At 28.3% G+C, this 23432-nt stretch overlaps 2 protein-coding genes across 4 annotated transcripts; one reads left to right on the top strand and one right to left on the bottom strand.

Annotated features, from left to right (window-relative positions):
- Positions 1-1681: 1681 nt before the first annotated feature.
- Cralbp (Cellular retinaldehyde binding protein) lies at positions 1682-16155 on the top strand. 3 transcript variants are annotated; one of them, XM_064357783.1, is made up of 6 exons: positions 1682-1705; positions 8175-8395; positions 12656-12806; positions 12861-13116; positions 13171-13290; positions 13344-13826. In XM_064357783.1, the coding sequence occupies exons 2-6, from the start codon at positions 8176-8178 to the stop codon at positions 13602-13604; spliced, it is 1008 nt and encodes a 335-aa protein (XP_064213853.1). In that variant the 5' UTR covers positions 1682-1705; position 8175; the 3' UTR covers positions 13605-13826. The 3 variants fall into 3 exon arrangements, with proteins under 3 accessions (XP_064213853.1, XP_015833988.1, XP_008191376.1); XM_015978502.2 differs by lacking the exons at positions 1682-1705; positions 13344-13826 and adding exons at positions 3572-3660; positions 15670-16155; XM_008193154.3 differs by lacking the exon at positions 1682-1705 and adding an exon at positions 3572-3660.
- Positions 16156-20687: 4532 nt separating this feature from the next.
- Positions 20688-21817, bottom strand: LOC659450 (peptidoglycan-recognition protein 2). Its single transcript, XM_965754.4, has 4 exons — positions 21657-21817; positions 21397-21591; positions 21017-21349; positions 20688-20968 (listed from the first exon to the last, which is right to left on the bottom strand). The coding sequence occupies exons 1-4, from the start codon at positions 21685-21687 to the stop codon at positions 20781-20783; spliced, it is 747 nt and encodes a 248-aa protein (XP_970847.1). The 5' UTR covers positions 21688-21817; the 3' UTR covers positions 20688-20780.
- Positions 21818-23432: the final 1615 nt, after the last annotated feature.

Genomic DNA, 23432 nt, shown 5'->3' with positions numbered 1-23432 from the left:
CAATCACTTTGAATTTTGTCATTCTTACAATAATTGAAGCAATTTTAGCAAAATTAACTAAAAAAAATAAAAAATTGAGTCTAATATCCACATATCTACTAATAATTCCTAATTCTTAAATGGTATCTAATTTTTGTAAGTTACATCATTATGGTATCGGGCTCATGTCTAGCTCAAAAACCGAATTCCAAAATTTTTGGCGAATTTAACCAGTTTCTCATAATTTTACATTTAAAAACGACGATTCTCGTTTAATACAGGAATTGGTAAAAAAAATCTAACACCAAAACAGAATTAAAATTACTTTGGGCTTCTGCAAACTAGTGTAAATGTGTAAAATCGTATACCTCTATCTAGAGGTAGGAAAACAAGGGGAGATAATTTTTTTTTCTTCAAACTTCTTAGTGTAATGTTGTTTTTGGTGTTATGTATGAAATATAGTTTTCTTTTTCTTCTCTTAACTACGCCAATTAAGACTCAAGCCTTGCTTTTGTATGAGAAGAAACTGATTTTAATTTCAATTTTCTAAAAACACAAATTAGATTTTATCCTCGGTCTTATCAAAAAAGCCACTCACACCTGCTTTTTAGCGTATAGAAGATATAAACTAAAAAAAAATTAAATAAAAAACAACGAAATTCTCTGGGACGCCGGAACTAAGAATATTTTATTTTTTCCAATTATACTCAAACTTTTGATTATTGTCAGGAATGCGTGTACGTTTCTGAATTGCAGAAATCCTAAAAGTGTATTTCTCTACCCACAAGTACCTTGGTATTTGCAACAACTATACTTAGCGTTAGCGCAATTGCCTTCTAATGACACTTTTTTGAAGAATAAGTGAATGTCACAGCTTGCACTCGTGCAGCATTGAATCATCGAATGTGCATTGAAGCAAAAGTTTTGTTTAAATAAATGTACCAATTCACAAAATGACAAATACCTACGTGATTCTAAATTTACTGCAGTGAAAAAACAATGTTTAAAAAAGATAATGCGTTACCAACCTCTTACTTTAGAACAGATTCTTACAAAATGTATTTGGACAGAGTTTTCTGGAAGTTTTTGTAATAAGTGTAATATGTAGAAATGGCGAAATATTACTATGAAATAGGACACAATAATACTCGTAAATTGTTATCTGATGACAGTTTATTTACACGTTGCTCTTGCTTTAATAAATTAGTATAGTATTTGCTTATTGGAACAACTACATATTTTATGACTACACCGATTTGTAAACATTATGTATTTTCATGATATGAGTGATATTATGCCTAAGGTAGTTTTATTTGTTCCTATACATAGTATAGGTACATTATTTATTATCTACTGAGTAATACACGTATACCTACCGATAAAATATGTAATAATAATCATAATGCTAAAAAATATATAAAAATATACCACTAAATAATGGATAAAAAGAAGATAAGACGTAGTCAGCATTTTTTTTATTTTGTAATTTTTCAAACATTTTGTATAAAATACACAATCTAGCTTTTGTTTGTATACAGCAACATTAATACTGCAAACTTCTTTTCCATTTTTTCGGCAACTATACATACATTAACAAATTGTATTTCTTTAACATTTAAAGTAAGTTATAGTTTCTAATTATGTTATCAATTTTAGTTACCATTGTATACCTGACTTGTTTAAGATAAACAAATCAACAGTCTTATAAATTCAAAAACAAAAATAGGTAAGATGTTCTATTTTTTCAGTGTTCTATTTTTTAACTTCGCTTCGTTTTTAACCATCTAAAGTATCTTGTGATTTATCACAAAAATTGAAGGTTAACGTTGTAGGTCTTTTCAGTCACATTTTGTAGGGTGATGCCACCAGGTTCACCAACAACTGTGATTTTTTTTATCAAAATATTTTAAATGTAAGATTTTTCAAAGACAACAAGTAAAATAAAAAATAAATTTATTAATAAATAACTTATTCCACATTTCAAATAATCTGGGTGGCCCAAGGGTTCGTAATCGGTCTTTAACTTATTTGCTATTTGAGTATTATTTCAATGTCTATAAACTAAAAATATTTTCATTGTACACAGGGTGTTGTATACAGAGTGGTGAACCAAAGTTACATTTTTTTAAATAAAACACCCTTTATATTTTTGCATAACTGGATTTTACTTAAAAAATAATGTACCTTTATATAAACTATTATGGTCTATCTTTTTTCGTTTCGGAATTATTTAACTTTTTGTTATGAAAAAGACCACTTTTTGAAAAATTACTGCAAAATTACTGAACATTTTCCGAAAAATTTGCAACAGAAAAACTCAGAATTCCCTGTAGTTTTTGCAATAGTCGACTTTTACTTGAAACTTGTAGATAATGTACAGGGTGTTCCTAAACGTAAAAAGTTGAATAACTCATTTTTTTTTTAAATAAATTATCAGATTCTAGTGTAACAAATTTTCTCGTAATAAAATATTTTTCTAAATCTCCAAAAACATTTAACAGTGCTAGGAAAACCCCATACCGTTAGAAGGCTTTTCGCAAATGCTATCGTTACATGAAAAAATACAGGCTGTTATTTCAACTTTTAGCGTTTTGCCACACTCTGTATATTATCTGCGTGCTTTAACTAAAAGTCGTCTATTTGCCAAAACTACAAGGTTTTCTTAATTTGTCCGTTGCAAATTTGCCGAAAAACATTTATAGGTGATTTTGCAGTACTTTTTCAAAAATTCGTCTTTTTTATAATAAAAAGTTGAATAATTCCAAAACGAAAAAAGCTAGACCCATAATAGTTTATATAAAATTACATTATTTTTTTTCGTAGATTCCAATTATGCAACAATATAGAATATGTTCCATTAAAAAATATAACTTTGGTTCACCAGCATATAGACAACACCCTGTGCATAATAAAAATATTTTTGGTTTGTCGATCTATCGGATAATAAAAACGGCATAGCAATATTTCAATTACCAAAAAAGTTATAGACCAATTACACACCCCTGGATCACCCTGTATAAAAAGTGGGATGTTTTGTATCCGTTGAAAAGTGAAATTTCTTACATTTCCCGTCAGTAACTAGGTACTTCCTTCTTTTTATCACTGCAATAGTTCTGGCTTCGGTGTTTACTTTATTGTTTATTAAGAATTTGAACCTAATAATAACTGAATATTAATTTGATTTGAGTACCTGTACAATTATCATAACAGAGAATAGAGCTTTCACAATTACGATGTAAACAAAAATTTTCGAAATGCAAATAGATACACAAACAAACAATTGTAACAAACCAATACATTTATTATTATTTCTGCATGTACGTGTAAAACAAAACGATTAAATTACTCGTGCATTTGCCTAGATGTTCGAAAAAAAAGTATGTCATCTAACGATAAATACGACAAGTGTACCAAGGAAGTGAGTCAAATAAGTACAATAATATCACAAGCTATTGTAGACATTGCAAAATTACATAAACACTTTTCCACATACTTACTTCCTATGTTTCGCGACCTTGACAAAACCACCTCCACGTGCTAGAGTAACTTACCCCACTTAATCATATATTTATTATTTCAAATTCAGTTTTATTCGTAGTTGATTGCACAGTAATTGTTCATTTTGGCCAGCAGTTGTGATTCCGAAACGATCGCTTCACGAGCACATCAGATAAATTTTAGGTAAGTTTTTTTTTTAATTTACACTATATTTAAATAATTGTGTTTCACCAAATCTTTAATAAATTTAAACCAAAGTTGAGTATTTTTAACGGAATTTTATGTTATTTCAATTGATTAATATGTGGTTAGTTTTGTTAGGACCGATTTACATTCAATTTAATTTATTTAGAATAAATAATTGTAAATTTTTTTACAGCAATACCAAAACATTTAGTGGTCTTTTAATTAACAAAATTACTTATTTTATTACTCCAACTTTTTTTACATTTTTTGATTCGTAATGTCTTTGAAATACAAAATCAACTTGTGAAACATCATTAAAAAAGTTTTTGTTCCGAATTATGTGGTCCCATAACTTTAAATTATTTAATACAAAAATAAATAAAAAAGGACTTAAAAATTTCCTGAGAATTTATTATAAATAATAATAATAAAGTTAAGTATTTTTAACAGAATTTTATGTTATTTCAATGGATTAATATGTGGTTAGTTTTGTTAGGACCGATTTACATTCAATTTAATTAATTTAGAATAAATTAATGTGAAATTTTTTACAGCAATACCAAAACATTTAGTGGTCCTTTAATTAACAAAATTACTTATTACTCCAACTTTTTTTACATTTTTTGATTCGTAATGTTCTTGAAATACAAAATCAACTTGTGAAACATCATTAAAAAAGTTTTTGTTCCGAATTATGTGGTCCCATAACTTTAAATTATTTAATACAAAAATAAATAAAAAAGGACTTAAAAATTTCCTGAGAATTTATTATAAATAATAATAATAAAGTTAAGTATTTTTAACAGAATTTTATGTTATTTCAATGGATTAATATGTGGTTAGTTTTGTTAGGACCGATTTACATTCAATTTAATTAATTTAGAATAAATTAATGTGAAATTTTTTACAGCAATACCAAAACATTTAGTGGCCCTTTAATTAACAAAATTACTAATTACTCCAACTTTTTTTACATTTTTTGATTCGTAATGTCCTTGAAATACAAAATCAACTTATGAAATATCATTAAAAAAGTTTTTGTTCCGAATTATGTGGTTCCATGGCTTTAAATTATTTAATACAAAAATAAATAAAAAAGGACTAAAAAAATGTCTTGAGAATTTATTATAAATATGCTATATTTTAATACAATTAAGACATTCAAACAAAATAATAATTTCTAATAAAAATGAGAGTAAATTATTTCAGCTTCGTTGAATAGCCTTCTTAAATGCCACGCATTTTCTGTAGGAGTGTTTTACCAATAATGCAGTTGGTTATTTATGAACTGCTTTTGTTGTAAAAGACATTGAACGTGCAAGGCGGAAACTAAACTAATATGAACTTGACAATTAAGTAATTATCTCTGTCTCTTGTAAGTATAACTTTCGCTAGTAGCACCTAATTGCAACAGAATACAAGACATGAGTAATATGTTTAAACATGAGAAAGTACACTTAGAGATATTATCCACTTTTTTGTTTAACCACTTTATCAATTGTGACAGTAGTAGGTAGAAGATGCCTAGTGTATGTTAATTAATTTAAAAATTTATTTCTGGAATTTTAGTTATTTAATAATTACCACTTCTTCTAAATTTTAAAATACAGAGTAAACGACGCTTGAAGTTACAATGTTACCTTGAAAAATATATATTTAGTTTTATTTTATCATCTTAATGATTGTTATAAATTATGCACCGAATCATAAACTGGTCTTCACTAAAACACCAAACCTTATTTTTTTTAAGGAGAACGAGTTTTTGATGAATTCGACACCAAGAACATAATTATTGTTTACATACTTTTCAAACCGAATGTACTATGTTGAACTAGACTTATTTTTGCGTTGAAATTGTACAAAAAATTGTCTAGTTGTGTCGAACTATTTTTCTTTCTTCGAGCATTTAATCATGTCAGACTAAATTGAATCTTTAAATTAGGTAAAAAAATAACGTATTTCTCCTTTTCCAAAGTTGTTTTAAATTATAGGCCCAAAAAGTGTCGAATTTTGTTGAGAATGTTTTGGTTTTTTTTGGGGGCCAAATCACCAAACTAATACGTCAATATTTTTTCATTTTCAAAAACATGATTATATTAACGAATTTTGTTCAAAATAAGCCAAAAGTTAAAATGAAATTTAGTTTTGCTTTTTTTACAGGCGTTTTGCTTCGTTTTTTTGAAAGAAAATTATTTTTCAAAATGTTTCAAAAATCAACTGGAAAATTACTGAAATGGATCAAAAGTACATTATACTCGTATTTTGTCTTTTTGGCAAATGTTGTGGAGTGAAAATTTGCCAAAAATTAACAGAAAAACTTCAAACTTAGTACAAAAATGAAACCTTTTAGAAACGTTTGAAAAATTACAAATCAGTATAAAAAATAATTTACTTACAGGGTGAGCTTGCTAAAAGTATTTTTTACTACATACGAGTTTATCTCAAAAACTAATTGCCACAAAATATCAACATATCCCGTTCTGTATTTTATTTTTTCCTCTAGTTATGTGATTTTTTTACAACTTTTTCACCCCTCCTTATAATTAAAATTAGTTAATAAAAAATATTAATATAAATAAATTAATTAATCTTATCGTTTCCAGTGAGCAAAAAATTCTTGATAAAATTAGCAAAATTATGTTTAGTTAAATTTTTTATTTTTACTGAATTATTTTTTGGGGCTATTAATATTTTTTATGTATTTTTTTACACTAAACAACATTTACCTAACCATAACTTTTTCAATTGTTCTCAAATGACATAAACAATAATGTTTTCCGACGACTTAATAAGAATCAATTAATTTTAATTAAGTATAAAAAATTATCAAAAAAATCACATGCACAAAGAAAAAAGTAAAGCATTTAACAGCACACTCTGAATTCTGCGTATTTATTATTAGTTTTTGAGATCCACCTAGTAAAAATAAAGTTTTTTACCAGCAGGCTCACCCTGTATTATGTATTTGAGTGTTATAGTATGTCGTCTAAAAACGCAATTATTTTGCTTTTTGCGAGCGATCAAAAAGCAAACACATTCTTCAGTCATCTCAGGTAGTACAATGTGTTTTTAAATGACTCATCTAGTCGTCTGTGAATTTCTCAAGTAAAATCAAGAAATGCCGCTCCATAAAACTAATGATAGGCATTTAGACATCGAATATTACTATTCTTCATTTAAAAAGTCTCCAATTCGGAAAAAACTTCGATAATAAAAGTGTTTTCTTGCATGGTGTAACAATTTAGTTGCATTTTAACGTAATTTTTAAAAGAAACTAATTGAATTTGTCAACTGACAGTTTTGACATTTACTGACAGAGAATTCAATTGAGCAGAGCGGCACAATTTTTTTACATGTAAACCAATTTCAAAGTTAACTAGATGAGAATCGTTTAAAAACACATTGTAAATTCAGTATTTCACAAAATTTACCAAAAAAAATCGTTAAATTGCACGGTGATTTTTGCTTTTTCCAAACGTTTAAACAATGAAATGAAATCATAGTTTTTTCATAAAATTTTGTTAATCCGTGAAGAGAAATAAGTAAATTTTAGGTCATAATGGTTAATGCTCTTACATTATTTCGTTCAATTTTTTACTTTCTTTTATTTACTATTATTTATTTTTCAATTATTATTTTCCAGAGTCAATATTTTTCTGGTATTTTGTGGATATAATGCGCCTTCTAAGATACATATTTCACTGCCCATAGAACAATGTACCGGATGATCTAAAAATCACTGATTAAGTTGGTAACAATATTAAGTACAGCTATGAGTTCGCTTCACTGATAACAAACGTGATAAGTTGTTACCGGACGGAAGTGTACTCCAGTTGTATCACTTAAAAATAAAATTCAGTACTGCCAACCCAAACAGTCGATCCTGATCACCCGGTAGATTATTTTAAACCAGTACTTGTGTTCTGATTTAAATAAATACGTAATAATTTAAATTCCCCTTGAAGCTCCTTTAACAGGTTCTTGTTATCAAGTATCTTCAATTATCAACGTCACTTGTAAAAATTGTTAGAAAAATGAAACTGATTAAATTATGTATGTGAAAATGAAATGTTGAAAACAAATGTTTATCTAATTCCATTGTGGCACTTATTGTAGCTAGTCAATCAAACAGAGACATTTTTTCCGGATATGAAATTCTGTCATTTACTTCGCATAATTGTCACGGAAATGAAGATTTTCAAAGAAATTAGTAAAGCTCATAAATATGGTTCACAATAATAACACACATGTGCATTTTAGGTACATAATTTCATTACATAAGTACGTTTAACGATCACTAATCTATTAAACGTAGCTAATACTTAACTTCAAATCCATCATGATGAAGGAAAAAAAACTTCATTGTGTAATTTAATGTCGTATTACTTTAACGATCATCGTTTCGCAAACTTGTGTATGAGAGGTAAATAAACACACACAATTACATTGAAGAAAGTCATGCACGAAAGTGTTCCATTTGGAATAAAGAACGCTCATTGTGAATTTTTTAGGATGTCTGGAACACACCTAATAATGCCAAACCCTTGGAGCGATAAAAACACGGCTCTTGTTGAGAAACAATTAGTCTACAAGGATCAAGAAGAGTTCGCTAATCAACTTATGAAAATTGCGGGGAACGAACTCAGAGAGGATGAAAAAACACGGAAACAATGCTTGGAACAGCTCAGGGAGTGGATAAGGAAAAATCAGGACATTGAAAACTGCCGTACTGGTAGGTTGTTGTTCTTTTCGTTTTTTTTTAACTCTTCACACTTTAGTTACATTATACAGAAGTTTATTTTTCACTTTACAGGGTGATTTTTTAGAGCCTACTTAGAAACTTTTTAACTTTTCTTATAGCTAGAGCTTTAAAATTTTGAATACGATCCAAATCAGCTATTTTTAGTTTAAGTAAATTATTTTCAACTTCCGGAACGAGGAGAAATTGGCGACAGTTTTGAAACTTTAAGTAGCAACCGCCTATTTACGTTGCATTTTTGAATTAGCCTTTTCAAACTGAGTAGAGTGTACCCTAGTGATTAGTACTTGTTATAGTTTTTGACTTATGTAATTTTTTTTGTTAAAATTTTTCCTTGAAGGAGTTTATTTAAAATATTACAGCCCTTGAGCCCTTTGCTACAAGAGAATATTTTTTTACATTCGATATCAGAAGACTTCTAGAATTTTCAAAATTGTCAACTGTCAAAATTCAAGGCTAGTATGATTTTTTCAAAATGGTTACCTAAAAATTGATATAACTCAGTTTTTTAAAAAGAACTTTATTTTCTTAAAGGCAATCGAAAGAACATTGATTTTTATAGAGACTTTTATCAACATCTTCAATATCTATATTTTGAAATAATCACAACAAAACGGTTTTTACTTTGTAGTTTTCATTGTTAATCCAGTAGGGGAGGGTGGGGCCGGTTGTTACGTGGAGTATGTTGTTATATTGCTTATGCAAATCGTAGTGTTTTATTCAAAAATTTAATACTATTTATTATACATGAAATCTAAGATAATGAGCCATCTATCGGAAAAATATTACGTTGGTGTCGAACCTATTAAAATAGATATTAACATTAATTTATTATATCTCAATGATAGTTGTTTTGTTTTAAGTTACAAATTTTGGTTTATTAGCGAAACGGTACTAATTCAACTAATTAAATTCTCTTAAACTTATGCTATCACAAATAATGAGTATTGAATATTTTTGTTATACTACCAAATTTTAACCTAACAAATGCATGTGGGGGCACATTGTTACACGATAAAAGGTAATAGAAGTATTATAAAAAATTAAGTAAAAATAACAGCTAAGGCAAGAGAAAAATGTTGATGAGGATGATGATGAGTCAGAAGATGATGAAGTTTGCCTCATTTGTTTCGTGTAGTTCTTACAAAAAAGACAAGAATTGGATATGGTGTAAAGAATGCAAGAAATGGGAACACATAGCATGCGGTAGCAATGATGACTCCATAGACTGTACACTTTATCAGAATTAATTGCTTCTCTGCTGTTATAGAAAAAAATGTAACAACCTGCCCCACCTTCCCCTAGGGCTTGTAAAATGGTTAACAATTGTCAAACTTTAACATTTCATTTAACTTTTAGCTGATTCATTATCGTATGAGCAATAAAATAATAAAACAATAAATTTTCTGCTAATGTAATAAATTACAAGAAAAAAATAGAAAAAACGTAACAACCTGACCCACCTTCCCCTAGGCCTTGAAAAATGGTCAACAATTGTCAAACTTCAACATTTTATTTAATTTTTAGCTGATTCATTATCGTATAAGCAATAAAACAATAATATTTAATTGTGGTTTATTATAACTTAGTGAATTATGTAAAGTAACTCAGTCAGTTTGCCATCGGATTTTGAACTTCTTGAATGAAAATGGTAGACAAATCGAACATTTTTATTAATTTGAAATATTTTTCGAAAGTTTACTCGATTAGAAATGAAAATAAAAAATAAAAAAAATTAAAATGTTGTGATTATTTCAAAAACTGAAAGAGATAGATATAGAAAAAATGTAACAACCTGCCCCACCTTCCCCTAGGGCTTGTAAAATGGTGAACAATTGTCAAACTTCAACATTTTATTTAACTTTTAGCTGATTCATTATCGTATGAGCAATAAAATAATAAAATAATAAATTTTCTGCTAATGTAATAAATTACAAGAAAAAAATAGAAAAAACGTAACAACCTGACCCACCTTCCCCTAGGCCTTGAAAAATGGTCAACAATTGTCAAACTTCAACATTTTATTTAATTTTTAGCTGATTCATTATCGTATAAGCAATAAAACAATAATATTTAATTGTGATTTATTATAACTATAAATGGTAGACAAATCGAACATTTTTATTAATTTGAAATATTTTTCGAAAGTTTACTCGATTAGAAATGAAAATAAAAAATAAAAAAAATTAAAATGTGATTATTTCAAAAACTGAAAGAGATAGATATAGAAAAAATGTAACAACCTGCCCCACTTTCCCCTAGGGCTTGCAAAATGGTGAACAATTGTCAAACTTCAACATTTTATTTAACTTTTAGCATTATCGTATGAGCAATAAAACAATAAAACAATAGATTTTTTGCTAACGTAATAAATTGCAAGAAAAAATTTTTGAAAAGATGTAACAACTTGCCCCACCTTCCCCTAGGCCTTGAAAAATGGTCAACAATTGTCAAACTTTAACATTCTATTTAATTTTTAGCTGATTCATTATCGTATAAGCAATAAAACAATAATATTTAATTGTGGTTTATTATAACTTAGTGAATTACGTAAAGTAACTCAGTTTGCCATCGTTTTGAACTTCTCTTTTTGACAAATCGAATATTTCTATTAATTTGAAATATTTTTCGAAAGTTTACACGACTAGAAATGAAAAAAATAAAAAAAATTAAAATGTGATTATTTCAAAAACTGAAAGAGATAGATATAGAAGATGTTAATAAGTTAATAAGTCTCAGGAAAAATCGATTATTTTTTTGAGTGCCATTAAAAAACAGAGTCATTCCATTTGTAAAAACTGTGTAATAATAATTTTTGATCATCATTTTCAAAAAATCCTAGTAGCCTTGCTATTTGCCATGACAATGACTATTTTAAAGATTTCAGAAGAGCCTTCAAGCCTTTGGTTACCAAGTACAAAAAGAATGATTCACTTATTGTAAAGAGTTTAAGAGCTGTAATATTTTAAATAAACCACTCGGCAAAAGAAAATTTGCATAAAAAAATTGACATACGTTAATTATTATGACAGATAAGTACTACTAATAACTGGGGTACATTTTACTCTTTTTAATTTTTTCTACTTTTAATTCAAAAATGCAATAAAATAGGTGGTTGCTATTTAAAATTTAAAAATTGCGCCAATTCTCATAGCTCTAGCTACATTATAAGTACGGATATTTAAAGGCTAGGATAAGAAACGTCTTACAAATAAAACGTTCTCGTCCTGGATAGTTCCGTTAACGTTGCCAGAGAGCGCAGTTGTTCTATTAGCATTAAGTTTTCAGAGCAATTAATGTATTTGTATATCGGTTAAAACACAGCAAACAAAAAAACACAAGCAGACAAGCAGATAGAGCATTAAATTTACAATTGTATAAACGTAATGGAAAAATTTTATCGTAAACTATATTAAAAAAAAAAACAAAATATTACCAATTTGCACTTTTCCCCATATTTTTCAAAACGCTGCGAATACGGTTAAAGATACAAAAAAAGTGTAAGAGACGAAGTTGTAGAGAATCAAATTTCCTATAAAAAAGTCTGCGACACCATATTTCTATCTTCCACAGTTTAGGTAGAAAAAAACTTTCCGTTACTTGACCACCGGTAAAATGAAACGAACTGTCGCTTAAGCGTTTTTTAACGTCTTTGAGGCCTAAACCGTTGACGATAGAGAAATGGACTCACGGACTTTTTTAAAGGAAAATGAATTTGCTACAATTTTTTTCCTTTTCTTTTTACATTTTTCTTGTATCTTTAACCGTATTCGCAGCATCTTGAAAAATACGGGACGAAGCGTAATATTTAATTTTTTTTTCTCATGTTTCTTACGAAAATTTTAGTGGTCAGTTTTTCTCAGTCTGTTAAGAGTGCAAAGCTCAACATTTCTGCATTTTTTCCAAGTAATTAGTAAATTGGTTGAATTTAAATTAATAAAAAAGCGCCCTCAATTTTACTCTGCCGTACTATTTTTTCGTTCAGAAAATCTTGCGATTTCGTCTCCTAACTCATAGTCCTCCGTAATTAGAAGTTAAAAAGTTTCTAATAAAGGCCTTAAAAGAATCACCCTGTATAGCTAAGTCGCGCCCTAGCTTTTCGTTTCCTTCGCCTTAATAAACTTTGAAGTTTCCAGTTTCCACAAAGTTTAATTACGTGTTGCTCCTAATTTTACCTTGTGTTCGGTAACAAAGTCTGAAACGGTTGCAAAAGCACAATACACTTATTTTCAGATGACAGATTTCTTCTCCGTTTCTTACGAGTGAAGAAGTACAGTATACACATGGCTGAGCAAACCCTTTTGAAGTACTTAAACTTCAGGAAAAGGTTTAAAGAGTTTATGTACGGTCTGGATCATCTTAAAAGCCCCCTCATTAGCAATGGGTATTTAATTCGCAATAAAATTACAATTTGTTGTTAAATTAAATTTAATTCCAGTTATATTTTTGTGAGCCCGTTCCGGGATGCTAATGGGAGGAGAGTAATTATTTATAATGTAAGTAAAGTCGATCCGCATCAATTTACCGGAACGGATGTTGGCTTAGCTCATGCCATTACTTACGAGACTCTTTTGGCGGATGAAGACAACCAGATTGCTGGGGTTAACCATGTTTGTGATGCCGATGGCCTAAGTGCTGCGTTTCTCACTCTGTGGTCCATCACAGAGTTTGCAACGATTATTCGTTGGGGGGAGGTTTGCACTTTTTAATATTTCCACTAATTGAATAACCCATTTAATTATTTCCAGCAATCACTGCCGATGAGGCACAAGGAAATCAATCTTTTAAACTTCCCGTCAGCCCTTAAGTACGTCTACGACTTTGTTCACTCCACAATTAAGAGTGAAAAATTGAAAAACAGGATTATGGTAAAAAAATAATTCGTTTTGTGTATTTTCATCTACACGAATTTTTTTTTCAGATTCATGGCTCGTTAACCGACCTGCATAATAAAGTGGATAAAAAGTGTCTACCCTTGGAATTGGGCGGTGTTATGCCGGCGAAAGAAATGGCAGAATTGTGGAAGAAAGAATTAGCTGCGAAAAGAGAGCTTCTCTTATCTTACGACGCAATGAATTTGTTGAGTGACAGAGGTATAATATGCAGGCGAAATTTACCTAATGAGGATAATACCGGCGTTGGGAGTCTTCCTGGAAGTTTTCGAAAACTTGAAGTTGATTAAGTTTGTTTAAGTTTAACTTTATTTTTTGTTTGTTTTAGAGTAGCAGTAGTTTGTTAATTTTAAGTTGTTTCATTGTTAAGTTAAAATACACCACTCAAATCATCACACAACTGTAGAAATTTCATAGTGTCTTGTACAATGCGAGACAAGTTTATTCATTATATTATCTAGTATGTAATTTTAATTGTTACTTTAGTTTTCAATAAAAACACTTTTTTCTCAGTCATGAAACACTTCACCTGATTATATTATTCTTATAATTTAAGTTAAATAAATCTGCGTATAATCTTTACTTAATAAAATAACTGATTTGGAATTGCCTTCATATCTTCCTTTCGGATAAAGTTATAAATTTCATTTTTTTTACAAAATTTTTTATAGGTTTTTCTCTTACGGTTTTTTCCTATTTTTTACTTCTTTTAGTTTTTGGTTCATTTTTTCTCTTAGAATAATAAGTATTTGGGGAACAAAAAAATGGTAAATAAGCAAGAGACATTTTTTACGACCTATAAATCGCTTGAAATTGAATAAAATGTGTTAATTTACTATTGATTTGTTACTTTTTTCGTCGAAATTTTTAGCAGTACTTTTAAAAAATAATCTTAGCTTCTTTCTTTAGATCATTCATATTTTCATAATTAATAGCGATAAATTAATTCAAATTCTAATGTAACAAAACAATTACGAATTATCAAATAAGTCTTTCGTATTATTTCACACTGCGAATTAAATGGCATCTTTATTAGAATTGGAATTAGAATGAGAATTATTGGTATTATTAGATATGAATTTCGTAAAAAAATTACTTGTGAAATAAAAACCGAGCTGCTTTTTTATTCCACAATAGTATAACGCAATTATAAAACCACAAATTTAATAACATCATTATCAAAAAAAATTTTGAGAAGTTGTATTTAAGTTTAAATAAAAATAAATTACGATGTTTTATTTCTTTTTAAAACAAAAATCATTTTCGTAGGAATTTATTTACACCAGTGGTTTATACGTTTTTTTACCTGGCCTGACTTGACCTGACCTGATAAGTCTTACGGACGCTATAATAATAATAAGTGTTTGATTTTTTGTGTATGAAAATTGTTAAAAAGTTAACAATAAATCTAGATACATTTCAATAAAAATAACAATAATAAATTGAGCAATTTTTTATTAAAAGCATCTGCAAATAAAAAAAAAGCAAAGAAACTATTAGGTCCAGAAAAATACAAACTTAGAACTTAGTTATTTTCTATACTGACAAGGTATTTTTGAAATAAGATCATTTTTCTTTAACAAATTGGCCTATTTAGCAATACTGACACTAATTTAACAGAAAAAGAGCTATAATTAAAAAAAAAACAGATTATTGAAAAGAAAATACACTTTTTTTTAATAAGTGCGACTCTCATTAAAAAAATAAGCTAAAGAGAACAAAATTAACTGAAAAATTAAATTTCGTACAATTTTTGGCAACAAAAAACCATCAAAAAATAAGTCGAATTTTTATTATGTCTTGCGATTACTGGTTTGTACGAGTATTCAACAAAATACAAACAATTATTATTATTTATTTTCGATAATCCAAAATAACTCATTTCAAAGCATATTTCTGGATAAATTGTTTTTTTTTAACTAAGGGCAATTTTCGTCAAAGAATGAGTTTAGTCAATAAATGAAACACGAAAAAAAAATAGAAACTTGGAACTGTAGGGGAAAGTGGGGGAATTTTGATACTTGTGAGAGATAAAACAAAAGTTGGAAAACTTGTTTATTAAAAAATTTATCTAAAATAAAACAAACTTTAGTTTTTTTACAAAAAATTAAAAAAGAAATCTGTATCACTTACAATTATGAGGAAAATGGCGGTACCTCATCGTATAATACAGGCAGAGTGTATAGATATAGCGACAATTACAAGAACCAGAACCAGCAGAAGAACCAGATTATGTTATTTTAACTAATTTTTTTGTAAAATATGCATACATGTTCTTCTTTGAAATTTTTAATTTCCAAAAACTTTCCTGCGTTTTTGCTTTAGTAGGTGTTTTTACTGCTAGTTTTTTTTTAGATTCATGGCTCGTTAACCGAGCTGCATAATAAAGTGGATAAAAGGTGTCTACCCTTGGAATTGGGCGGTGTTATGCCGGCGAAAGAAATGGCAGAATTGTGGAAGAAAGAATTAGCTGCGAAAAGAGAGCTTCTCTTATCTTACGACGCAATGAATTTGTTGAGTGACAGAGGTATAATATGCAGGCGAAATTTACCTAATGAGGATAATACCGGCGTTGGGAGTCTTCCTGGAAGTTTTCGAAAACTTGAAGTTGATTAAGTTTGTTTAAGTTTAACTTTATTTTTTGTTTGTTTTAGAGTAGCAGTAGTTTGTTAATTTTAAGTTGTTTCATTGTTAAGTGAAAACACACCACTCAAATCATCACAAAACTGTAGAAGTTTCATAGTTTCTTGTGCAATAAGAGACAATTTTATTCATTATCTAGTATGTAATTTTAATTGTTACTTTAGTTTTCAAAAAAACACTTTTTTCTCAGTCATGAAACACTTCAACTGATTATATTATTTTTATAATTTAAGTTAAATAAATCTGCGTATAATCTTTACTTAATAAAATAACTGATTTGGAATTGCCTTCATATCTTTCTTTCGGATAAAGTTATAAATTTCATTTTTTTACAAAAAAATTTGTAGATTTTTCTCCTACAAATTTTTCTTTTTTTACTTCTTTTAGTTTTTAGTTCGTTTTTTCTCTTAGAATAATAAGTATTTCGAGAACCAAAAAATGGTAAATAAGCAAGAGACATTTTTTACGACCTATAAATCGCTTGAAATTGAATAAAATGTTTTAATTTACTATTGATTTGTTACTTTTTTCGTCGAAATTTTTAGCAGTACTTTTAGAAAATAATCTTAGCTTCTTTCTTTAGATCATTCATATTTTCATAATTAATAGCGATAAATTAATTTAAATTCTAATGTAACAAAACAATTACGAATTATCAAATAAGTCTTTCGTATTATTTCACACTGCGAATTAAATGGCATCTTTATTAGAATTGGAATTAGAATGAGAATTATTGGTATTATTAGATGTGAATTTCGTAAAAAAATTACTTGTGAAATAAAAACCGAGCTGCTTTTTTATTCCACAATAGTATAACGCAATTATAAAACCACAAATTTAATAACATCATTATCAAAAAAAATTTTGAGAAGTTGTATTTAAGTTTAAATAAAAATAAATTACGATGTTTTATTTCTTTTTAAAACAAAAATCATTTTCGTAGGAATTTATTTACACCAGTGGTTTATACGTTTTTTTACCTGGCCTGACTTGACCTGACCTGATAAGTCTTACGGACGCTATAATAATAATAAGTGTTTGATTTTTTGTGTATGAAAATTGTTAAAAAGTTAACAATAAATCTAGATACATTTCAATAAAAATAACAATAATAAATTGAGCAATTTTTTATTAAAAGCATCTGCAAATAAAAAAAAAGCAAAGAAACTATTAGGTCCAGAAAAATACAAACTTAGAACTTAGTTATTTTCTATACTGACAAGGTATTTTTGAAATAAGATCATTTTTCTTTAACAAATTGGCCTATTTAGCAATACTGACACTAATTTAACAGAAAAAGAGCTATAATTAAAAAAAACAGATTATTAAAAAGAAAATACACTTTTTTTTAATAAGTGCGACTCTCATTAAAAAAATAAGCTAAAGAGAACAAAATTAACTGAAAAATTAAATTTCGTACAATTTTTGGCAACAAAAAACCATCAAAAAATAAGTCGAATTTTTATTATGTCTTGCGATTACTGGTTTGTACGAGTATTCAACAAAATACAAACAATTATTATTATTTATTTTCGATAATCCAAAATAACTCATTTCAAAGCATATTTCTGGTTAAATTGTTTTTTTTTAACTAAGGGCAATTTTCGTCAAAGAATGAGTTAGTCAATAAATAAAACACGAAGAAAAATAGAAACTTGGAACTGTAGGGGAAAGTGGGTGAATTTTGATACTTTTGAGAGATAAAACAAAAGTTGGAACACTTGTTTATTAAAAAGTTTATCTAAAATAAAACAAACTTTAGTTTTTTTACAAAAAATAAAAAAAGAAATCTGTATCACTTACAATTATGAGGAAAATGGCGGTACCTCATCGTATAATACAGGCAGAGTGTAGATGTAGCGACAATTACAAGAAGAACCAGAACCAGCAGAAGAACCAGATTATGTTATTTTAACTAATTTTTTTGTAAAATATGCATACATGTTCTTCTTTGAAATTTTTAATTTCCAAAAACTTTCCTGCGTTTTTGCTTTAGTAGGTGTTTTTACTGCTAGTTTTTTTTTCAGTTTCATGGCTCTTTAACCGAGCTGCATAATAAAGTGGATAAAAGGTGTCTACCCTTGGAATTGGGCGGTGTTATGCCGGCGAAAGAAATGGCAGAATTGTGGAAGAAAGAATTAGCTGCGAAAAGAGAGCTTCTCTTATCTTACGACGCAATGAATTTGTTGAGTGACAGAGGTATAATATGCAGGCGAAATTTACCTAATGAGGATAATACCGGCGTTGGGAGTCTTCCCGGAAGTTTTCGAAAACTTGAAGTTGATTAAGTTTGTTTAAGTTTAACTTTATTTTTTGTTTGTTTTAGAGTAGCAGTAGTTTGTTAATTTTAAGTTGTTTCATTGTTAAGTTAAAACACACCACTCAAATCATCACACAACTGTAGAAATTTCATAGTGTCTTGTACAATGCGAGACAAGTTTATTCATTATCTAGTATGTAATTTTAATTGTTACTTTAGTTTTCAATAAAAACACTTTTTTCTCAGTCATGAAACACTTCACCTGATTATATTATTCTTATAATTTAAGTTTAATAAATCAACGCATAATCTTTACTTAATAAAATAACTGATTTGGAATTGCCTTCATATCTTTCTTTCGAATAAAGTTATGAGTTTAATTTTTTTACAAAAAATTTTGTAGATTTTCTCCTACAGATTTTTCTTTTTTTACTTCTTTTAGTTTTTAGTTCGTTTTTTCTCTTAGAATAATAAGTATTTAGAGAACCAAAAAATGGTAAATAAGCAAGAGACATTTTTTACGACCTATAAATCGCTTGAAATTGAATAAAATGTTTTAATTTACTATTGATTTGTTACTTTTTTCGTCGAAATTTTTAGCAGTACTTTTAGAAAATAATCTTAGCTTCTTTCTTTAGATCATTCATATTTTCATAATTAATAGCGATAAATTAATTTAAATTCTAATGTAACAAAACAATTACGAATTATCAAATAAGTCTTTCGTATTATTTCACACTGCGAATTAAATGGCATCTTTATTAGAATTGGAATTAGAATGAGAATTATTGGTATTATTAGATATGAATTTCGTAAAAAAATTACTTGTGAAATAAAAACCGAGCTGCTTTTTTATTCCACAATAGTATAACGCAATTATAAAACCACAAATTTAATAACATCATTATCAAAAAAAATTTTGAGAAGTTGTATTTAAGTTTAAATAAAAATAAATTACGATGTTTTATTTCTTTTTAAAACAAAAATAATTTTCGTAGGAATTTATTTACACCAGTGGTTTATACGTTTTTTTACCTGGCCTGACTTGACCTGACCTGATAAGTCTTATAAACGCTATAATAATAATAAGTGTTTGATTTTTTGTGTATGAAAATTGTTAAAAAGTTAACAATAAATCTAGATACATTTCAATAAAAATAACAATAATAAATTAATCGGTATACTCGGTATAATACAGGCAGAGTGATGTAGCGACAATTACAAGAAGAACCAGAACCAGCAGAAGAACCAGACTACTTTATTTTAACTAATTTTTTTGTAAAATATACATTCATGTTCTTCTTTGCAGTTCTTTATTTCCAAAAACCTTTCTGCGTTTTTACTTTAGTAGGTGTTTTTATTGCTAGTTGTCTCTTTATGTCTTTCTCTTGTTCTTTCTTTATAACATTCTATATATTTTTAGTTATTTTTCAGACTAGAACTATAATCGCCAACATGTTTTCTGTGTAACAGAACAGTGAATAATGCATTAAAGTTAAATAAATTTGAACGATTTTTTCACTGCTACCACCAATGTCGGTATTCCCCACTTTCCCCTATCGACAAGAAATGAAAAATTTTCTCAAATAACATATCGACCGATATGTGGAATTAAATCAACAGAAAAAGGCCAACAATAATAAAAAAATAAAAAAACTGCAATTTTTTGTATAAATTATTTTTTTATAAAACAACGACTTTGTTGAAAAGTAAGCTATAAATCGAACAAAACCAGCCAAAAAAATGTAGATATTAAAACCTACATTCTTATGATGTTCTTCACCAATTTAATAAAAGCCTCTTTCAATAAAGTTTTTATTTAATCTTCTTTGTTGTCTGTTTTATATTTTGCGAGTCAAGTCTGAGAAGGTTCCGGTTATCCGAATGAGCTGAAATTTTGCATACACACGTAATGTACGTGACAATGCAATATTATTTATGAAGAGATTATAAATAAATAGAGCTCACATTAATTGTATTTAAAAACGTTTCAATGGTAAATTTCCATTTTCTCCAGATTAACAAGGCATGTCTAATTTTAGACTTCTAACTTGTGTTCGAAAAAATCCTTTTTTTAATATTTTATCACTAACTCTTTTAATAATAACTGTGGTAATGGTAGAATCTACAGCATGTTAGGTACAGCAGCTATTTTACAGATTAAATGTTTTTTTGCAAGAATATAGAGAAGAAATTGTACTTAGAAGTTTTACGTGAAAAAAGTTGTCATTTTTCTGACTTTCCTAATTATTTGTGGACCCCTTGAAATTCATTGATTTAGATAATGTCTTGAGATATATTGAAGAAAAAAATAATAAGTGTTTAGCTTTATCCAGGAGAGGATGAGAAAAATTTGCATATTTTTTCATAAATTTTCACAATTCAAAGCAATTCTAAATAAAAAAAAAACAGTTTTCAGTAAACGTGGGCGATTGTTGCAATTGTTGCTGGGGACGACAATAGGGGCACATTTTTATTTACAATTTTAATTAATGAGTAATGTTAATTTTTGTGAGAATATGAAATATCACAGCTTTGTAGAAATAAATCATGCTGAAAACTATTAAGTAATTCCCTCGCATTCCGATAAGACGTCTTGAACATTTCGAGCCAAATCAATGAAGAATTTATTTCCTCCCCAGACCGCGGTATTAAAACACCGTTCTAATTTTCCCTCTGTTACTGCCACTTCCAGGAACATTTTTGCCGCTTCAGCTTGTCTAAACGTCGGTGCTTTCGCATCTAATTCGTCTAAAAGAATTTTTTGTTGAGTAAGTCCAAGAATAAAATGGTTATTACCCAAAAAAGCAACTGTCACAGTATCATTAACCGTACAATTTTGAACAGAAGTTTCAAAGTCCCATCCTCTCCCCTCGAAAATTCTGCCATCTGCAGTCATTATGAAATTGTAGGAGATGTCAGGTTCTTTCCACTGCAGCATATGCTGTAATTGTAGTTCCTGGAGGACTTTGGCACAGTGGGATTTGCTGCCGCAGCTAGTGGTATTTGCAGGAAGAAATAAAACTCTTCTTACGGGAAGTTCCAACTTTGGCATTGTTGATGAAGGGACGTGAGCTTGCCACTGTTCCCGAACTGTAATATTATAGACTCCTGCAGCTTTCCATTCGTGTCCTGCAAGTTTCCGATAAGAGGGAATTTATACCGAGGAACGAACTTACCCTCAGTTGCAAGGAGATAGAGGCCAATGGCTAGTCCGGTAATTAGAATTGAAAATAAAAATACAATAAAGATTTTATCCTGAACTCGCAAACTTTTCCTTTGATGAAATGCGGGCAGGAGAGCTGATTGTTCATTTTCGTCGTCCACTTGAATTGAATAACAGAGTGGATGGTAATAATCTTGATCGGATTGTTCTAAAATTTTTGTCACATGACCAGTTTTACGTTTTTTTTTTGTAATTAGTTTAGTTGGGACTTACGGGTATTTGTTAAAGGGTCACTGCCACTCATTTCAATTTAACCTTCCTGACAGCAGAATATAATCTCGTAGTGGTCTTCATATGTACACAGGGAAATATACCGCAACGCGAATGATAAGAAAACTATAGATAAGATGGTCAGGTTTCTAGTTGTTAGATACAGGCTTATCTTTTGTGTAAACAATTTGAAAAAATTGTTACAAGCCGTCAGAGGTTAAAGTAACAATGAAGGTTTTAAACATGGAATCTTTTATTTTTATTACTAGAAAATTATTGGTTCTTGCTAATATTAATATATTAATAATGCTGAAAAACGTACAGTCGAACAAAGTGAAAATGACGCGATAATAAACCAGCCCGTGCTGAGGAAACCGACCCTTTTAACCGTAAGCAGGCAGGGTCGTAAATTATCAGATTGCAAACTAAACGTAGTTTTAAGAAAAATTCTTTTAAAAGTCGGGTTACAGAAAGCAAAATTAAAATATAATTTAGAATTAAACTAATTCAAATTAAGTTGCCATTTATTTTGCATTGACAAACGTCAAGTTAAATAAAAATGTTGAATTTTTTTAATAAAAATTTAATAAAACCTTTCTTGTAGAACATGTAACAATTTTTTTAACTGTTTTTTAAAATAAAATTCATTTAGATATTTTTTACGAAATTTGCTTTCCTTATTTTAAATTTGATTTTATGTAAAACAGCAAATGAATTAAAGTACTGTTAATTTGCGAGAATAGGGTTTAATTCCACGTGTGTGATTGATTTAATTCTTTGAGCAGAAGGCGAAATTAAAATATAATTGCCATTTGTTTCACTTTTGAGTAACAAACATCACGTTAATCGGAAATTCAAAACTAATTGCGATTAAAACTTTCTTAATTTGGCAAAACAGTTTATCAAAAAAAGTATTACATCAATAATAATTTATATATAAATTGTTTTAGTTAAATTGCTCATTAAAACAATTAAACATTTTTAATTTAATTAATTTAAAAGTGTTACAATTAGCAAAAAAATTACAGCAGAATTAAATAATTTCAAATAATTATACCGTAATTATATGGTAAATTATCTGATAATTTACGACCCTGCCTGGTTGCGATTAAAAAGATGGACCTTCTCAGCAGGGCCTGCTTTATTGTCGCGTCATTTTTACTTTGTTCGTCCGTACACTTGTTAATAAACTGTAACGAAAAAAATATTACAATTAATTAAAAAATGAATTAATATTAAATCGCTGCAAAATTTATTTCTTATGTTATTTTAGAACAAATGTTACTGCAAAAAATACGCCAAAAAACATCACTAACCACAAATATAATTATTAAGTAAAATCAAAAATTTCAAATTTTAGGGCTAGTAACAATTATATTACTAAGAATAATTTTTTACTTAGAACAACATTTGAGCACCGTTGGTTTGGATCTAAATGTAATTTTAAATTTTTTTAATTATACTGGGTGATTCAAAAGAAACGGACAAATTCTCATATTATGATAAAAGACGTTCAGTTAAGCATAAAAAAGTCAGATTTTTCTTAAGCAACTTAATTTTGATATTTTTTTAATTTGTTTTCCTTAGCAACGGCATCGATTGTTGCTCTTTTGTTTCCTAGGATGTCGAATTTAATAATTTATTGTCGAATTTACAAGTTTTTTAATTGTTTTGCACATCATTAGAGAATAATTGTTGATTTTTTTCAACTGGTATCTGTTTAATGTTGCAAGAGTTATCGTTTCCGCTAACTAAATGTCAAAAAAATATGATCTGAAG

This window comes from Tribolium castaneum, chromosome 1, assembly GCF_031307605.1.
Source record: "Tribolium castaneum strain GA2 chromosome 1, icTriCast1.1, whole genome shotgun sequence".
NCBI classification, from domain to species: domain Eukaryota; kingdom Metazoa; phylum Arthropoda; class Insecta; order Coleoptera; family Tenebrionidae; genus Tribolium; species Tribolium castaneum.
This window is presented reverse-complemented; position numbering and strand designations above follow the sequence as displayed.

Excerpts from the sequence above, each read along its gene's own strand:
- Cralbp (XM_015978502.2), top strand. The coding sequence starts at position 8,176 with ATGTCTGGAACACACCTAATAATGCCAAACCCTTGGAGCGATAAAAAC. Across the intron at positions 8,396-12,655 it reads CATTGAAAACTGCCGTACTG|ATGACAGATTTCTTCTCCGT; the intron begins GTAGGTTGTTGT and ends ACTTATTTTCAG. Across the intron at positions 12,807-12,860 it reads AGCCCCCTCATTAGCAATGG|TTATATTTTTGTGAGCCCGT; the intron begins GTATTTAATTCG and ends ATTTAATTCCAG.
- LOC659450 (XM_965754.4), bottom strand. The coding sequence starts at position 21,687 with ATGAGTGGCAGTGACCCTTTAACAAATACCC. Across the intron at positions 21,350-21,396 it reads CTATCTCCTTGCAACTGAGG|GACACGAATGGAAAGCTGCA; the intron begins GTAAGTTCGTTC and ends GGAAACTTGCAG. Across the intron at positions 20,969-21,016 it reads TGTGACAGTTGCTTTTTTGG|ACGAATTAGATGCGAAAGCA; the intron begins GTAATAACCATT and ends AAATTCTTTTAG.